The 19,322-nt window shown below is 37.0% G+C and overlaps 1 protein-coding gene across 2 annotated transcripts in view; it reads right to left on the reverse strand.

Moving 5' to 3' along the window:
- LOC114653365 (transcription initiation factor TFIID subunit 4-like) overlaps window positions 1–19,322 on the reverse strand; it is a 333,979-nt gene that overhangs the window by 66,613 nt on the left and 248,044 nt on the right. For both annotated transcript variants that reach the window (XM_028803639.2, XM_028803638.2), the window contains exons 12-14: window positions 7,944–8,069; window positions 7,473–7,529; window positions 2,001–2,120 (exon numbers count right to left, since the gene is read on the reverse strand). In XM_028803639.2, coding sequence (XP_028659472.2) covers window positions 2,001–2,120; window positions 7,473–7,529; window positions 7,944–8,069 — 303 coding nt within the window. The remainder of the gene's footprint in view (window positions 1–2,000; window positions 2,121–7,472; window positions 7,530–7,943; window positions 8,070–19,322) is intronic.

Genomic DNA, 19,322 nt, shown 5'->3' on the forward strand with positions numbered 1-19,322 from the left:
TGGCTTCAGGACAACTCTGTGAATGTCCTTGAGTGGCCCAGCCAGAGCCCAGACTTGAATTCGATTGAACATCTCTGGAGAGATCTTAAAATGGCTGTGCACCGACGCTTCCCATCCAACCTGATGGAGCTTGAGAGGTGCTACAAAGAGGAATGGGCGAAACTGGCCAAGAATAGGTGTGCCAAGCTTGTGGCATCATATTCAAAAAGATTTGAGGCTGTAATTGCTGCCAAAGGTGCATCGACAAAGTATTGAGCAAAGGCTGTGAATACTTAAGTACATGTGATTTCTCAGTTTTTTTATTTTTAATAAATTTGCAAAAACCTCAAGTAAACTTTTTTCACGTTGTCATTATGGGGTGTTGTGTGCAGAATTCTGAGGAAAAAAATGAATTTAATCCATTTTGGAATAAGGCTGTAACATAACAAAATGTGGAAAAAGTGATGCGCTGTGAATACTTTCCGGATGCACTGTATGTATATATATATATATATATATATATATATATATATATATATATATATATATATGACAAAAGATAAATACAGTTGTGTTACTGGCTGTCATTACCCCTTCCACAACAAGGGACAATACGAAAAATCCCATTGACTTTTTAGTTTAATAAACTGCTGATTGACTCATGCATTGCAAGTTGTGGTCACTTTCATTGACTCCTTTCATCAATGGTCTCTTTTTCCACATTGACAGTCTGTTTTACTTACTGGCACTTTCTCAGAACATGCTGTATGTGAAATTGTTGAGTCTGAAAATCCCAGTGGAGCCATGTGATACTATGTTACATACCCTTTACATCTGTAGTCCTGCAAATTCTCTAAATTGCACACATTGTGAATACTTTCTGGATGCACTATACATATATATATATATATATATATATATATATATATATATATATATATATATGCCAACAGGGATATAGCCACAGGGTGCCACTTTATCTAACTACCTCTCCTCTTCCTATTTCTGCAGATCAGAAGATTAATGGCTGTTACCGTCACTTCCAGTTTCTAACCTTCTGCACCCGCATGTTCTGCTTGCTCAGCCTCACAACAAGCTCCACTGCCATCTGGAAAGTTGATAGAAGTCTCTCATCTGAGAAGATGCTCCACAGAACTGTGTACAAATTGTACAACTTTTATTGCTTTTTTCTTCATCAATTACACAGGCTCACCTGTAGTGCTTCTTTATGATCTACCCTGTTATTTATTTCTACAATATATACACATACTGTATAGACATATTGTAGGTAGGTAGACAGATAGACATACTGACAGACAGATAGGCACAAACACACATCTTTATTCAATTTTGTGGTCTGTGGTTTTAGAAAAATGCTTTCCAAGTTTAGTAAGCATTTGTTTATGATACGTGGAGATAATTTAATGCTATTTATCTTAATTTTTAAGCTTTTCATCATCATCATTTTCATTCCACTTTTCCAAGTGTTCTGTTTATTTAAGGCCTGCTGCGCTCTTCAGCATTCATTTTTGGTTGCCCCTGTGTCTGTTCTGCTTGTTTTTAATTATAATTATTAAGATACAACTAAAAGAACAGAAAAGGTAAATTAGTAGGAAAATAAAAAAAGAAAGTTAAACACTACAGCAAAACTACAAGTACAGTATATCTAACTTTATTATATGTAAATGCAAAACTCACACTACTGTGTTTTTCTGAGTACAGAATAAAACAAGAAACATGAAAGACCAGCTAATTAAACAACTGAGTTCAAATAGTGAGAAAAATGACTGAGTGATTGTGAAACTGGTTGAAACAAAAACCTGCAGCCACAGGGATCCCCAAAACTAAGTTTGAGCAGCACACTTTTAGAATATTCTTCTTACAGATGAATAAGAAGAGCTGCCATACTTTAAAGTAGTACGGTATGTTAAAGGCTCCATGCCATTAAGAACTATATAGATTTCTTTTACTACCACAAAACAAAACAAACAATATATAATGTTAACATTTTTTTTGTTTACCTCTGTAGTACAACCATAGGATAAAGACTCAAATGGTCGCTTCTTTCTAGGTCCAATAGCTGCAAGTGCTGTTATATTAGCATCTCTCTGCTGTATCTGCGCCAATTCCAGCTGCTGCATCTACATACACATAAAAGAGATTTGAAAATGATATTTATTTTTAACAATATACAAGATGAATTTTCACAAGAGAAAATAACTTTTCGAAAAACTTTCACACTACTCTTGTCTCAACTTTACATTGTATGTATGTGTTTTGTTTTCAGACGGAAGAAAGAAAATTCTCATGAAAATGCCCACCAAAGATTTACTAGTAGGAAAAAAGACAATTGCCAATGCATTAACATTCTCTTAAAAAATTTACTTTCAGTATGCTTTTCGTCACCTAAACCAGAAATTCAGCTTTAATTCAATGCACTTTAATTTTTACATGGCCAATTAAAATATTTATACAAGATGATTTTAAATTTAAAAACTGATTTTTGCCTCAGAAATTAAAATCAAATTACAACACAGGAAACAATTCAAAAAAAGAGAAAAAATGTTGTCAGTATATCAGGTAGATGAAAAACTCTCAGAGGGTTCATACAAGTTACACTGGTCACCTTCCCTCCAGGCATACTATAGCAGAAGAGAAAGATAACATTTTGTTGTGAATGCCCTTGATTGTGCTTCTCTGGAGGCTAAGTACATAACCCATTTGCCTTAGTAAATTTTAATAAACTATGTTGCAGACAAAAAAAATATGCGTTAACCAAAAAAAAAAAAAAAAGAGAAAAAACACAATTTGCAAACAATAGTGAGACAATTAGAATAAGCTAAAAAGCTCTTCAGTAGATCTGGCTGTGCCACAGTAAAGAAATTCAGATATTCTTCCAAAAGGTACTGTATAAGAGTTGCTTTAAAAAGAATCCAGGAGAGCACTTTTAAGACCCTCAACGCCAAATTGCTTATGCAAAGATATACATAGCATTTCGTAACTGCAATTTAGAGAGGCAATGCAATATAATGACTGATGTCCCCTGATCAGTAGAATACATATTGCACAATGACACTTAAAATTGAAAAGCTAAGCCAAGTGCAGTGATGGAATTTGGAATTCATCTTCAAATTCCACTTCCTGAATATTTACAGTAGATTATTATGAATGTGCAATTAATACTAAAGAGCTGTAGAATACCACATTATTTGTTCATAATGCCTACACAGAGAGTGGAAATTCCTAGTTTTGCGTGTTATGAATCTCTAAAGTGTACTAATGTAAACATCTGACATATGCTTATAGCCTTGTTATAGTGCATGAAAATATTTAATGTGAATTCTCAAGAAATATCTAAATGGGAAAACCACAGTAGAACTATTGTCCCGAAGGTTTTACAAAAAAATAGACTGAGCAAATTGTGGATTCTTGTCTTTTTTGTAAAACAGACACATGAAAATGTCACTGCCATGAACCAAATGAACCAAAAACAATGAAAGTATTATTACAGGGTTAACTAATATTCCTTATTTTACATGTGCAACTTTTCTATTGTAATGCTAATGCAGAATATGTAGAATGCAGGATGGTAAAGACTTGATTGTCAGCTTTAATTATCTACAGTTAAAGACATCATATGTAAATTTGGAACACTGGATGAATTTCACTGAACACTAAATAGTAAGTACATTGTACTTTTCCATTGATTAAGGTCACTGATTTTGCTTTTCACATAGTGTGAATATTACACATTTTAAGAAGACCAAACGGACAATCAACAAAGACAAGTGAGGTGTTATTTAAGAAACTGGAGAACTAAGTACACCAGAATTAAACACCTTGATCTTATAGTCAGTGAAACAGAAGTGGAAGTAGCAAACCTATAGTATAGGATTTATGTATTTTGCCCAAGTATCCTTTAAGGAGATAGTGTGTAGTATCAAAGTGACATGAGAGGAGACCCCCGAAAGAAGAGGCTGAGACAAGCCCATCAGACATATGCAAAAGGAAAGAAATTTACACTGCTCAGAAGCCCTAGAGCTGGGAATTGTTTGGGTCTTGTGGAGCTAGAAGGATACACTGACAATTCTGGTGTGGTAAGCAGGAATGAACAGCACCAAGCAATCATCACAAAAACAGCTCCCAGAAGGATGGAGGTAGTGATAGGTTCTTTATCATTACAATAGGGACACTGAAACTCAGATTTAATCCTTGGAATAGCATCTCAAGTGGTATGTATGTTGTATTCCTGGCACACAAGTGGAAGATCTCATTGGATGGGTGGTTAGAATCATGGCCAGAGAGGGAGTGAATCCAGATTTCATTGTCCACATTGGACAGAATCTCACAGGTAAGGGCAGATTGTCAGTTGTGTAATCCAAATTTAATCAGTTAAGCAGAACTGATATAATGGTCTTCTCTGAAGTTCTCTGCCTGTGCAATGCACCAGTCTAGGTTAAAATTGTCAAAACCAGAAAGTTTAATATGTGGCTCAAATATTGGTGTAGGACAGAGAGTCAAAAGTGCATTGAACACTCAGTTATATTCTGTAAAACAACTGCATTACATCATCACTTGTAGGATGAATATTATACTTACTTTGTTTTAATTACTTTTTAGTGCAATCTTACTAATATATGATTTTTATATTTATATATAAGTAACTGGCATTACAATTTTGTGGTAAATAAATTAATAATTATTACAATTATTAAAAGGATTTGTACAAAACAAAGAGAATTAAATAAGTAAGTTCTACTTAGAACCAAAATTGGTGGCCTAGTGAATAATGATACCAATTTGAACACCTCAGTTCCCTCCACTAAATCGCTGCACTATTGACTAAGTTACTTAAATGAATAACAATTATATTCTGCTGGCTATTTTGCCCAAACAGGTATGTTATTTCCATAGATTTTAACTAGATGTGTAAAAATTTTTATAATTTACTCAAAAAATACATTACAATTGTAAAATATGGTGTATTTTTCCTTAATGTTGTTGGCTCCAATGTATGTCATTTTTTGCTGGTAAACTGAAGATGTACTGCAACACCATTTTGCTCGTGTGCTTTAAAAGCATAGCGCTGTATCTTTACCTGATTTATTACATTTTCCAGGCTCTTAACAAACTTAATGAAAACTGTTTATCCAGCTATAATTTTTACCATCTGTGGTTAATAGTCCATTGGCTATTTTTGCTGAAACAACATTGTTTTGAATAACTTTGGTTTTCTGTAGTTCCACTTCAGCCTAAGTGCCATCATTGCTGTTCGCATGCTTCATTTCGAATTATTCTTAATGATACAGTGAACAATTCAAAGAACACTGTACTAGAAAAGCAGGCATCTTTCTTTGTCAAGGCTAGAACGTTTGCTAACTTTTTGGAGCAATAATTATTTATTAAAATGTCGATAAATTACAAAATCTGCTTGGCATCAATATCAAAGAAGACCAGTCAACTATGAGCATTTTTCTATTCTTTAACTTACTGATTCACAAAATCTGTTGTACAAGAAAAAAAAAACTGACTGTTTTTCTCTTAATCAGAAACTAATTCCCAGTTTAATTCCATCAAGCCTTAGTAGTGTTTTTTATCCTCTTACTCCAGAGGATAATTTATTTCTGAAGGTAATTTAGAGTGCTGAATATTTTTGACCTGCTGCCTTAATTATGGTAAGGTGGCATAAAATAATGGATGTATCAAAGTACTGTTGCTGTAGTGTTTGTACACAAGACTGTGAAATTCTGACTTGTTCATTTGCAGAATTCACTTTCTGCGAACTTAATCACTTTTTAACACTTTCTATTAAAATTACATCTCCTAAACAGGAACTGTCCATTTATACACAGAAATTGTTTCACAATTAAAAACAGATTGGATTGAAAAACAGTAGGTATTGTGATATCACATGATTAAAGCTGGAAAACCTGCTTCATTATATAATTTTGAGCACTTCATGAAAATTTATAGGGAGGAATGACAGCACAGCAGTTAGTTAGGATTTGTCACCCAGTGTTATTTCAGAGAGTGACTTCAGCTTTGACAGATCCTGAAATGGACTAAGCAGGTATAATAATGGATGAATGCATAGCAATTTATGTTTCATATTAAAGTTTCTAATTACAGCACTTAGGTAGGTTTAATGACAAAAAACCTCTAATGATAAAATTCAATGTGTGTTTAGCAATCATTCAGAGCCTTGGAACCTTTAATAATATCTGATGTTAATACAGCATAGTTTAATGAAACTGTAATAAAGTATACAAGATAACAAAATAAAAAAAAATCATCTTCTGACAATTCTATACCTGGACATGGATTAATATTTTCATTATAGAAATTACTGGGTTTTAGTTATGCAGACTAGCCTATAATTAAATTAAAGGGTAGTTTTGTTCAGCAGTTTTGGAAAAAAATCATTTTGAAATACTGGACCACAAACTCATCAAGCACATGCACACAGATAGTCAAATAAAATGTTAATCAAATTATACTTCATTCCTGTTACCTTTCAACTCAACACTTTTGGATCTTTAATGTAACACAAGATGGGTATAGTAAAGAATGAATGTGTAGGTCACATATAAATCTCCATTGATGTGTGCACATACACACACACACACACACACACACACACACACACACACACACACACACACACACGCGCACGCACGCACGCACACGCTCTCTCTTACACATTCACATCTCCAACCTTAGGTGCTTTCATTTGATTCTATTCCCCATTTGCCAAGGGGCCCAAATACAGCAAACTATAATATTAGGCTCAATTAAAATAAGCTCCAATTAGTGGTGCTTTTTCTCTCGGGCGCAGAAAGTCAGGAAATGGATATTGGGAAATGTAAAAGTCAGCTACTGTGAGGAGCCAGCCAACGTAAATGAACTTATTTGTTGATTTCTACAGTTGCTATGTGGAGACCTCTGGGAGTTGAAGCTTAACTAGTCTAAGCTATAAAATAAAAAGCCCTGCAGCTAAACATGAACTGTGTAAAAAACAAGGGCTCCATCACAGAACAGAAAACTGCTGGGCCCAGAAAATTAAAAGCCAAAGGCATTTTCCATTTACAACTAAATCCCAGTACCACCTTGAAGCCAAAGAATTATAAGCAGTATCAGATTTACAAAATGAACAATTATCCTGAAAAATTGTAGGCTATTGAAGAATCCCCATATACCATAACTCAAGATTTTAATAAAAAGCTTATTATTACTACTCTCATTGCAAAACCTGTATGCACAGTTTTTAACTTTTCCTGTCAAGTTGATGCCAAAGATAAAATAAACACTGATGTTGAGGAATACCCTTCCCTCTAGCTGATCATGTCCTTCCCTGAGGCTGCCTTCAGCAGCATGTGATAGCAAAGTAAACCATGACCTAACTGCCAAAAGACTGGACCCAACTCCTAGAGTAAAACAAATAAAATGGGTGTGATAAGAGCTGCAATATTTTTCATGTGTCATTCACACAGTACCTCTTTAGCTTTCTGTTTCAATCTCAGTTGCTCTGGATCTTCTTTATTGGAGCGGCTCTATTTGCAAAAACAAAAGGAGACGAAATTAAACAATTAAAAACCTTCCATAAATATTGCACAACTAGACTAATGTTTATTAAACATAATAGGCCTAAAGCACAGCTTTGTGAAACACATGGAAATGGGTAACATACAAGCTCTTAGCTTGCTGGCCTTCAAAAGGCCTCAAGGAATTTGAAACTAAAATGAATTGTTAAAGCTGTCAATCAATCAAACCAAAGCATGACTTCTTCTCAAAATGGTAATAGCTGTAGAGTCAGGTTAGATATTGCCACTTACTTTTAAGACACACAATGGTTTGGTTCAATTTATTATGTTTAAAGCAGTTGTAAAATTACAGAACATCCATTTTTACCCTGTTTAAGTTTCCCTATAGTGAGAAAAAAAACAAGACCATGTTGTGATTCATACCTTTGCAGCGCGCAAAAGCATCTCTCTCTCCTCCTCATCTTTTCTTTGTTTTTCTAAACGATCCAACTGTTCCAAGAATTTTAACTGAGAACGAGTTTCATTTTGCAGTTTATATCGATCATCATCCTGAAAAACATTGTCATTTAAAAATAATTTAGATTTTTAACATGTTGTTATTATAAGCATGAGTGGCAGAAAAAAAGACTGTAAAAGAAACGGAGTAGACAGCTAAAGCTTCATCCAAATCTAAACAGACATCAAGTTTAAGCTCAAGGTATGGCCTGCCAGAGACTGACCTGGAACAGATAGGCAAAAGCACAGATTTCTCGGTATTTGACGCTGCTGTATAATACCCAGCCGACAGCGAAAGTGGGAGCGAATATGCAAGTGATTCAGGCCAGGATAATTCGCCGATTCCAGAAGGATCAGTGAAACTGAAAATGGCCTTACCTTCCACGTTGTCATCTACCCCTCGCGGGCCAATAACATCAGCTACAACTGGGCTTGCTACTTCACACACAGAGTTTGGGGAAGACTGAAACGATCTGTCCGGGCTGAAGGCAATGATCACCACAATGGCTGCAACGGCCACCACTCAAGACATAAAGAAGCTCAAGGATAATATAAAGAAGGATATAAATGATATAAGGAAAAGGGACATAAATGATATAAGGAAAGAAATAAAGGACGTACACAAGACAAACGAGAAGCTGCTTTAGGATATTAAAGACCAGGAAACCCATTTAAATAATCACTTTGAGTAAGCCTTTAAAGGTATGCTAGAAAAAATTGAGGAAAAATCCAGGAAAACTTGTCTAAATTTGAGAATAAATTTAGAGCACTTGGCGCTCAGTTTGAAGAAGTTAAACAAACATTCACGACTCATATTGAAATAGCGAAACAAAAGGCGTCTACCACTGACAAAAAAGCAATTGCTGCAAATTCTGAATGCAAAGTGCTTGGAGACAGACTAGCTGCACTGGAAGATGGATGCAGAAGGAATAATATCAGAATCAAAGTTCTCCATGAAAATCCTGAAAATCCAAACCCAGTGAAATTCGTAGCTGAACTAGTCTCTAAAATAACTGGGAGAGGATTTCAAATCAGACACTGAGATAGCAGCAGCTTACCACATACATGGATTGAATAAATACCTCAAAAGCTAGGACTTTCATCATGCACTTTGAAAAATTACAGTTTAAACTACATACAATGTTACTTCTCAGACAGAAACAAGAGATTATATTTGAAAATAATCACATTCATATCTTCCTTGATTTACAGCATTAAACAGCGCTTACAGAAAGCCAAGATCAGAAAAGCCTCTTGTATCCTGCCAAACTGAAAGTGGACATTCAAGGCAAGTTGTACATTTTTACTTCTACGGAGGAAACAGAAAAAGAGCTAAGAAAACTGATCCCAACACTTTTTGAAAGACGATCATGAGTTGCATGGTGTACTGGCATGGCAAAGAAGATGTTACCTGCTATAGGACCCAATCGCAATGAAACATTCCATAATTATACATCTGCCATTTTTATATTTTAATTACAATTATATGAGTTTATGTATGTATGCAGATTATTTTCCTTCTTCATAGTGGACTGTTTAACATCATACCCTTGGTTCATTATATTAGGGCTTACTATCAAATGTTATCTGCTCATCCAGATCTACTGTTTAACATCATTTCCTGGGTTACTCTCTCAAAACTGTTTGTTACATTTTATGTTTTAAGTAATTGGACTGTACTGGCAATAGATATCTTTATTTTAATCCTCATGTGCCGCTGCTGGGGGGCTTGGTTTGTTTTGGATGTGCTCGGTCTCTAGGTATGTCAGTGGACTGGGACTTTGCAAAGTGTGGTTTAGCCTCACTTGGGGAGGCAAAATGAGGGGCAGGGGGACTAGGGGGGGAAAGAAAGAGAGCAAGCTATTTCTTATCTATCCTTTTAATCCTTATAATTGTATGAGCCAACATAACAATAGGCTTCATGGCAATAATACCTGGAAAAATTGGAAATTAAGGTCAAAGCTGTCTTAGGTAATAACTAGGGGGCTCCGCCCCCTGCTCGCTTCACTCGCCAACCCCTGGTGTTGGGAATGACAAAGAGCGTGATGTATGAATGAGATATAGAATAGTGTGAAGGTGTAGATGATGCAAATAGAAAGCAAACAATAAAGTGTGTGGCACAGTGTAAAGGTTTATTGGAACATTTCTTTGTACACGCCGTTTAAGTGTAAAAGGTAATTCCAGGTCAGAACTTGTAATGTCAATGAAGATGGTTATTGTTGTGATCAGAGTCAAGTTTGTCAGAGCTTAGAAAGAGTTGTGTCTCTCCAGGAAGTAATGGAATGACTTGGGTATTTATGTTTTCCACATTATTATTTTTTGGACATAATATAGTGCGTTGTGTTAAAAGGGGCATTTGGTCTAATGAGATTGCTGTTCCAAATCTGTCTGTAACTAAGTCGTCGCAGATAAAGGCTTGAGGAATTGTAATAATATGTGGGTGAAGTCCATCTGTATTGGTGAGTGTACCATCTCCCAGTTGTAATAAGCAATTGTTATGATTTGGTTCTGGACATCGTATGTTTTTTACTAACTGTATCTTTTGAAAGCAATGCCAATTGTCTGCGTATTTTAAGGTGCACTGAACAATAGCTGAGCGCATGGCATGTGGAAGAATAGCTAAGCACTGTCTAAAATCTCCTCCTAATAAAAGTACCTTTCCTCCAAAGGGAATATTATTATTCATAAACGTTTGTAGAAGTTTATGAATGGTGTTGAGTAAGTGACTGGATGCCATTGTACATTCATCAATAATTATCATTTTTGCAAGACGGATGTCACGTGCAGTGCCACCATTAATGTTCATAGTGGATACCGATTTGTAGGATCTAATGCAGTTGATAAAGATTTCACTTTCAGATACATCGTTAGTTAGAAGCTTCTGTAGATATTCAGGATATGAATTTAAAGGAGGCAGTCTAATTTGACCCTTTTGACAACAACGTGTAAATGTATTACTTGTATTGCCAGTTGTTTCTTCAGGGAAGTGAACTGAATGACAATGATTGCCAATGACATTCATTAATCCGAATTAATTTTCCTGTTGTATGTTTTGCTTGTGCCGTTTGAGAGGCGCGTTTTTGCATGTGTAGTGTTTGGGACGTGTTGTTTTGGAGCTGTAGTCGATTTGCCTGTGCTGTGTGAGAAGCCCATTTTTTCCTTCGCTGCCCTTAACATATGTCTGAGACGGGAGGTGTTTCGTTTTGAATCCGTGCCTGTTGCGATGCAGCACTTTGATTGATAGATTGCGTCATGTGGATCTAGGATGTAGATTTGTGCATATTTGCGTTGTTGATTTGTTTCAGGGTGCACTGTTCCAATGCGATGCAGTATTTGTGCACATATGCGAAAGCAGTATGGGCCATTGCCTTTTGGTGGCCTGATATTTACTCCGGTAGATGCAAAAGCAAATGAACTATTGTAGGATCTAATGCAGTTCATAAAGTTTTTACTTTTAGGTACATCGTTAGTTAGAAGCTTTAGTTGAGCTTTGCGTTTTTGGAGCTGAGACATTTTTTCTTCTAGAAATATGGATAAGTAATAATGAGTATTGCACTCACTGTTAATATGGAGCCTTTTCTGCGGTTGAACGGTTAATAGTGCCTTATTGTAATGAGATCCACCTATGCTGCATAGTGTGAATTGTGTTTGGTCCCGTTATCCGAGCGGTATCGTTTTGTACCTGTGATCGTGAATTCATGACTTGTTTGTTCTTGAGCGTGAGAAATATGGATAAGTAATAAGGAGGATCGCACTCACTGTTAATATGGAGCCTTTTCTGCGGATGAACGGTTAATAGTGCCTCATTGTAATGAGATCTACCTATGCTGCATATTGTGAACGTGTTGAGATGACGTATGTTTAATACGGACGGTTCATTTAGAAATGGGGCTTTGCACTCACTGTTAATATGGAGCCTTTTCTGCGGTTTAACGGTTAATAGTGCCTTATTGTAATGAGATCCACCTATGCTGCATAGTGTGAATTGTGTTTGGTCCCGTTATCCGAGCGGTATCGTTTTGTACCTGTGATCGTGAATTCATGACTTGTTTGTTCTTGAGCGTGAGAAATATGGATAAGTAATAAGGAGGATCGCACTCACTGTTAATATGGAGCCTTTTCTGCGGTTGAACGGTTAATAGTGCCTCATTGTAATGAGATCTACCTATGCTGCATATTGTGAACGTGTTGAGATGACGTATGTTTAATACGGACGGTTCATTTAGAAATGGGGCTTTGTGTGTCATTTGTTATTTATGTTACTGTGGTCGTGGGTCTGAATCGTCGTTTTTGTGTACGTTTCGTGTGCTATGTCCGTAGTCTGTCCCGTTTCGTGTCCAATGGGCTTTGTGTGGTGCTCGCGGCTTCTTTTTTTTGTGTGCTTGTGGCTTGTTGAATCCTCCTCTTTGTGTGCGTCCCGTTTCGTGTGCAATGGGATTAAATCCTCCTCTTTGTGTGTGTCCCGTCCGTTGCTTGTGTGTGTGTGTGAGGGGGGGGGGTTTGCGGGCTCTTTTTTTTTGTGTGCCAGGGGCTTGTTGAATCGTCCTCTTTGTGTGTGTCCCGTCCGTTGCTTGTGTGTGGGGGGGGGGGTGTTTTGCTCGTGCGGCGCTGTGTGCGTCGCCTGCGTTTGACTCCTTTTTTCTGTGCTCACTCCTTTTTTCTGTGGTCTTGGCCGCCTCTCGCGACGCCTCATTTCTTGGGGCACCTGCGCAGTACGTCTTTTTGCGGCTACGGCCCATGGTCGGATGTCCCTGCATCCATCCGGTTTAGCATTCTCGGTTAGTAATGTGGATGTACTATCTTAAATTTTAAGATTACACAATGTCAACAAAAGATCACCAAACAGTTAACTTTGTGTGCATTGAAATGTTAAAGGTCTCCATCACGAATTAAAGATAAAGAAAGTATTTTCCCACCTAACAGGTCTAAACGCTAAAGTAGTATTTTTACAGGAGACACACTTAGTAAGCAAGGAGCAGGTCCAGCTACCCAGAGACTGGACTGGACAAATATTCAATTCCAGCTTTACAAAGAAAACTAGAGATGTGTGAATTCTTATACATAGAACAATCTCATTTGTAGCATCAGATGTAGTATCTGATCCTGAAGGGCGATATGTGATCGTCATAGGTAATTTAACCTATTGCAATCCCAGCAATTACCTACACCGACAGATACAAAATCACTGACCATAAAAATATAATGCACACATTTAGAGAATACTATAAGGCCTTATATGCTACTCAGATTAAAGAAGACAAGACACAACCTAACTCGTTTTTGGATGCATTGCAGATACCACAACTAGATACTATCAGTGCAGAAGAATTGGACAAACCTCTAGCATTATCAGAATTACTAGATGCTATGCTATGGGAAATTACAGTAGACCCCCGTGAAGACGCATTTCAGGGTTTGCGGCCTCAGTCGTTTGTGGATTTTTTCTGAGAACCTAACTAATAATTATTAGTAGAAACCGCAAATATCCTCTGCAATTTTCTATGGCTTTTTCATGACAATACTGCACTGTAGAGAGAACAGGAAGCAACCACAGAGGAAAACACAGCTTGGGATGGTGAAAGTAGCCAATCCGAGAGTGTTATACTCTACTAGAATTTGAAACTGCATCTCCAAGCAGTTCCCTGCAGTGGCTCTGATTGGTCTTTTGCTGAGGGTGCAGGGGCTGATGGGGTCAAAGTATGTCAGCGCAGCTTTTAAAAAGGGGGCCAGTGACCAAAAGAAAAAAAAAAGTTTTTGTAATTTGTGTTTCAAATTCCTGTCTCTCTGCCTGCCTTCTGTTGGGTTACCTGTACTTATTTGTTTTGCCCTGGATCATTTCGTGGTTGGGGTCTGAATTGTCTGCTGTCTGCCTGTGTACATGAGGACTGTAAGTGAATTCATTGCCATCCTGTGAAGAAAGGAGTGCTCCTGAACTCGTCCAACCCTTCTTCTCCTTTTCAAGAACTATCGGTAGGACTATCTTTACATTTCCATTCAACATGCGGATCTCTGGACTATGTATTTTCATCATTACATTTCATCCGTTGACGTTTCTCATGGAATTTACTGTGTGTGTTTGTGTTTTGTTGTATTTAATGTATAATCACCGTAACGGGAACAGGGGTGTTATCGTTATTTTCATTACATTCTTTATTTGCTGTTTGATTACCGGTTTGCTTTGTTTTTGTCTCTCTTTTTGAATACGTGCGGGTTGGGTCAAGGCTGGGTAAGTCCCTGGAATCTCCACCATAAAAATAAATAAATCACCGCCTTCTTGACGGTGTGAATCTTAGCGGCACCGGGCCGCTACAGCATTATTCATTTCTCCTTGCTGCTGATTGACTGCTGCCCTGTGATGCATCTTCAGCTGAGTGTTCTCGTGTTTCTGTTTTGTTCTTCTTAACCCTTAAATCGCCGCAACCGGCTATACTCGTTTCCCAGTGCCATTTGCCAGCACGTAGGAGCCAAGTATATTCGGCGACGTACATTCATTGAACGCCGCAACCAGCTATAGTTGGTTCCCAGTGCAATTTACCAGCACGCCAGAGCAGATCAGTCAGTGTTGTACATTCATTGAGCAGCCTGCTCATGACCACTGCCGGCCCCTGCAGCACTGCAGCCTCACTGTCTCTGGGATTGAGCTGCTGCAGTAGACTAGCCTGTAGTCATCAGCGTTGGCCTCTGTGTGCTTGCGTGCAGCCAGTTTAAGTGCAGTTGGCTCGGTGATTTACTGAATTTCATCAATGGCGTCAGTTGCACTTTGTACATATTGTTCCAGTAGTTTTTTTTAATAGTTTTTACAGTTCATTGGCAGTGTGTAAAATGATCAGTGTTGCAGTAATTGTGATGCTCTTTGCATGAAAAAAATGTGTTCCATTAAAATTTCACTTTTTCTTTGTGAATTGTGACGTTTACTTAAAAAGTGCAGCAAAAAAGTATCTGGCTTCCAGAAATGCATTAACCCACAAGTATGTGGCAGTTTATGGGTTAAAGCCTCAAGATGCTGTTGAAACGCCCTGCACCTTCTAAGGCTTCTGGCAATGAAAACGCGCTTGCATGAATTACAGTACACATAGCGGAATCATCGGTATTTTACATTCTAGCACGGCAGGTGACATATCAGTACAGTACTGTACAGTATACAGATTTACCTTTACATTCTTTTTTTAGGTAATGTATTAAGCTGAGGTTGAAATGAAGTTAAAGTGTTTTGGGGGCATATTTAGGGTTTACACTATAAAAATAGGCATTTTTTTTAACCACATTCATAATTCATGATTTTTCACAATTTGTGGGTGCTCTAGGAACTCAACTATGCTATGGGAAAGCAGCAGGCCCTGATGTTTATCCTGCCGAATTTTAGAACAAATTCTCAATTAAGTTAGCTCTCCTTTTATTAGCAACATTTACAGAAGCTAGAGACAATAAAATTCTACCTCAAACTTTTCGCCAAGCATTAATTACTGTGTTTCCTAAGCAAAATAAGGACTTATTACAATGTGCATCATACAGACTAATGTCACTTCTGAATAATGATGTTAAGATACTCTCCAAAGTCCTTGCTAGTAGGATTGAGAAAGTTCTTCCTTGGATAATATCACAAGACCAAACTGGATTTATTAAAGGCAGACACTTAGACTTTGTGGGTGAATATATTACATTAAACAGGCGACGAAAATGGGAAGCTAACACCCCAGAGATGATATTATCGTCGGATACAGAAAAAGCATTTGGTATGGTTGAATGGAACAACCTTTTCACCACCTTGGAAAAACTTCGGTTTGGCCCAAACATATGTGCATGGATTAAACTGCTATATACCACTCCAGAAGCTTCAGTTTGTATTAACAACATTAAATCAGACTACTTTAAACTAGAACGTGGTACTAGACAAGGATGCCCCTTGTCGCCACTGCTTTTTGCAATCACCATAGAGCCATTGGCAGTTCACTGTCGAAAAGCTTATGAGATAAAGGGATTATCAGAGAAGGACTTGAACAGAAAATTTCACTATATGCAGATGATATGGTATTATATGTATCAGATCCACAAAATACTGTGCCTGCAGTCTTAACAGCACTAACAGAATTTCAAAAGATTTCCGGTCTTAATTTGGATAAAACTGTGCTCTTTCCAGTGAACTCTCCAGCACACAATATTAGATTGGACACCTTCCCTTTTATCATCATAGATCAGTTTAAATACCTAAGGGTAAACATCACAAGTAAACATAAAGCTCTTTATCAACAAAATTTTGCTGTCTGCTTGGAAAAACTTAAGTAAGACTTACATAGATTGTCCACCCTTCACCTCACTTTAGCTGGAAGAATTAACATTGTCAAGATGAATATCCTTCCTAAGCTTCTTTTTCTATTTCAAAGCATTCCAATATACATCAACAAATAATTTTTTAAAAAGTTAGATTCAATCATAACCTCATTCATTTGGAAATCAAAACATCCACGCATTCAAAGGGTGACCCTACAAAGACCTAAGGCAGGTGGTACTGCTCTACCTAACGTTCAGTTTTATTACTGGGCAGGAAATATATAAGCTATAAAAACCTGGACATTGACAGAGATGGATGAACATACATAGGCCTGGTCCACAATAGAAATAAAATCCTGCAGCACTTCTTTATATTCCTTGCTTTGTACCCCAGTAAAAATAAGTTATCACCAATATACTAATAACCAATTTGTGCTTCATTCACTCAGAATATGGAACCAATGCAGGAAGTACTTTAAGATAGAGAAGCTTTTATCTGTGGCACCGCTGCACAATAACTACCTATTTCCTTCCTCTCAAACGTACACAGCTTTTAATGTCTGGAAAACATTTGGGATTAAATCAATTAAAGATCTGTACACAGACAACGTCTTTGCATCCTATGAACAATAACACTTCAAATGTAACCTTCCAGCAAAACATTTCTTTCACTACCTCCAAATTAGAAACTTTGTTACAAAACCTGACCAACTTTCTTCACCTCCCACCTACTTCTACTCTGAATGACTTTAATCTGCCAAATAGTTATTATACTAAACACAATGATGTGCCTTTGATATAATTACAATTTAGCTGCCACATTAGTTTGCTAGCCATGTTAAAACATATATCAAAGTGGAGTTTACAAATAAAGAAGACCGTTTCCAGATAGATGCAAGACAGAATACATGTTTGTTAAGAACGAAAAGGTGCATTTTGTCTGCAAAATAAAAGCATTAGTGCTAAAAAGTTTATATTTTGTGTTAACATTACAAAATGAATAAGTAAGCTAAATTTAATGACTTGTGTTATGAGGATAAACTGGTAAAGCCTTTAAACAATTTAAAATAGCTATTCACACCAAGTGTAAATTTTATACATGTGGCTAAAACTCAACAAGATTTAGCAGCACATGCCAGTTTCACAGATTCAAAAGTGGTCAATAAAACATCCAGTTTGTTTTTCAGCAGATACATTTTAAAACAGTGCATAATCGAAGTCTCTGGTATCTTTTGCTCCTGCAGAGTACAAAGCTGTTTGGGTAAGTGAGACCACTTTATTCAAACTCAAAATGGATCACTCCATGAATACTATAATGAAAATGTTTAATTTCATTAGAGCAAGTTGTTTGAACCATTGTCAATTCAAGTTTTTTTTAAAAAACTGTCTAATATGGACCTCAAAGACAAACCTTATTACAAATATGTGCACTAAGTGAGAATGCTAATCCTACCTTTTCTGGTCGAGTGTCACCTCTTAAAGCTTAGGGTAATGTGGCAACTAAGTTGCACCTTAGAAGGGGGACTAAACACCACACTGCTGGAAATCAGCGAGTATCACCAAGTTTAAATGTCTGGCAGGCTAACAAGGGTTTTGGCAGAGATCTTTCAATAGGATTTTTGTTCAATCTCCACAAATAAAGAAATTACAGAGAGTTAATGTTAAAATTACAAATCCTAGAGGAAATGCATCCTGTTATTTATGCACTTAGAAGCACTAATACCTGTTACAGGATCTAATCTTAACCCTCATTTAATAGACTATGCTGAATTTCTGAATCACTATGTTTGCACTTCATTTTTATGGCATCTTAAATTATCAGTGTTTTCTTTTGCTTCTATATCTGCAGTGAAGCTTATGACTGACATTTTAACTAATGTCAACAAGAAAATTAATAATGAATTCAGTTAATTCTGAGTTAATTTTGAATCCTAATCATACAAATAATTTTCTCTCTGGGCTAAATATCCTCTGATTAATGGTACTGTAAAAAGCATTAACAGATTTGTTCCCGGAAAAGATCTGGTGGCAGGTCTGAGTGGCCTCACACCTCAACAATATTCTGCATGCTGTGAACTGCAGTCTCTCCATTATTACATACAAAGCTTCAGATCATATTTAAAAAATCAATATAAATATAGAATCAAGTTCAGTTTTGGGCGGCACAGTGGTGCAGTGGGTAGCGCTGCTGCCTTGCAGTAAGGAGACCTAGGTTCGCTTCCCGGGTCCTCCCTGCGTGGAGTTTGCATGTTCTCCCCGTGTCTGCGTGTGTTTCCTCTGGGTGCTCCGGTTTCTTCCCACAGTCCAAAGACATGCAGGTTAGGTGCATTGGTGGCTCTAAATTGTCCCTAGTGTGTACTTGGTGTGTGTGTGTGTGTGTGTGTGTGTGTGTGTGTTGTGCCCTGTGGTGGGCTGCCCAGGATTTGTTCCTGCCTTGTGCCCTATGTTGGCAGGGATTGGCTCCAGCAGACCCCCGTGACCATGTAGTTAGGATATAGCGGGTTCGATGATGGATGGATGGAAATTCAGTTTTGCTTAATAAGAATCACTTTGCATGCTTGAGTTACTAATGAACAAAGATGTTAAATGAGTTGCTATTTTTTGCCAGTACATTACAAACTGTCATTGCTAAATTAGCTAATCCTGAACAAAACTGTTTTATTAAATCCTATTTAGCTTTAAAGGATTAGTTTGGCATTTTTCAAGTGAAAGTTATTTCTTCAAAATTATGCTATATATTAATTTGTCACATAAAATTGTATTCTGGAGTGAAGCAATTTTTATTAATTTTGCACTTTAAAAGGTTGGGGTCCAACATTAAAATAAAAGCCTTAAAACTTACTGAATATGTCCACTCTGAGGCAGCAAAAATATTGATTTAAGAAAGCATGCTTTCCACATTTGTGAGGCATGCTTTTGACAACAAAAGTAAACCGTAAGTACTAAATTTTACCACAGATTCTTGATACTATTTTCTTGAAGCAAGGATACATTTCCTGTTCACTGTGGCCATTGTGGGGATGAGTTTCAACATTTACG

Source organism: Erpetoichthys calabaricus, chromosome 6 (assembly GCF_900747795.2).
Source record: "Erpetoichthys calabaricus chromosome 6, fErpCal1.3, whole genome shotgun sequence".
Classification (NCBI taxonomy): domain Eukaryota; kingdom Metazoa; phylum Chordata; class Cladistia; order Polypteriformes; family Polypteridae; genus Erpetoichthys; species Erpetoichthys calabaricus.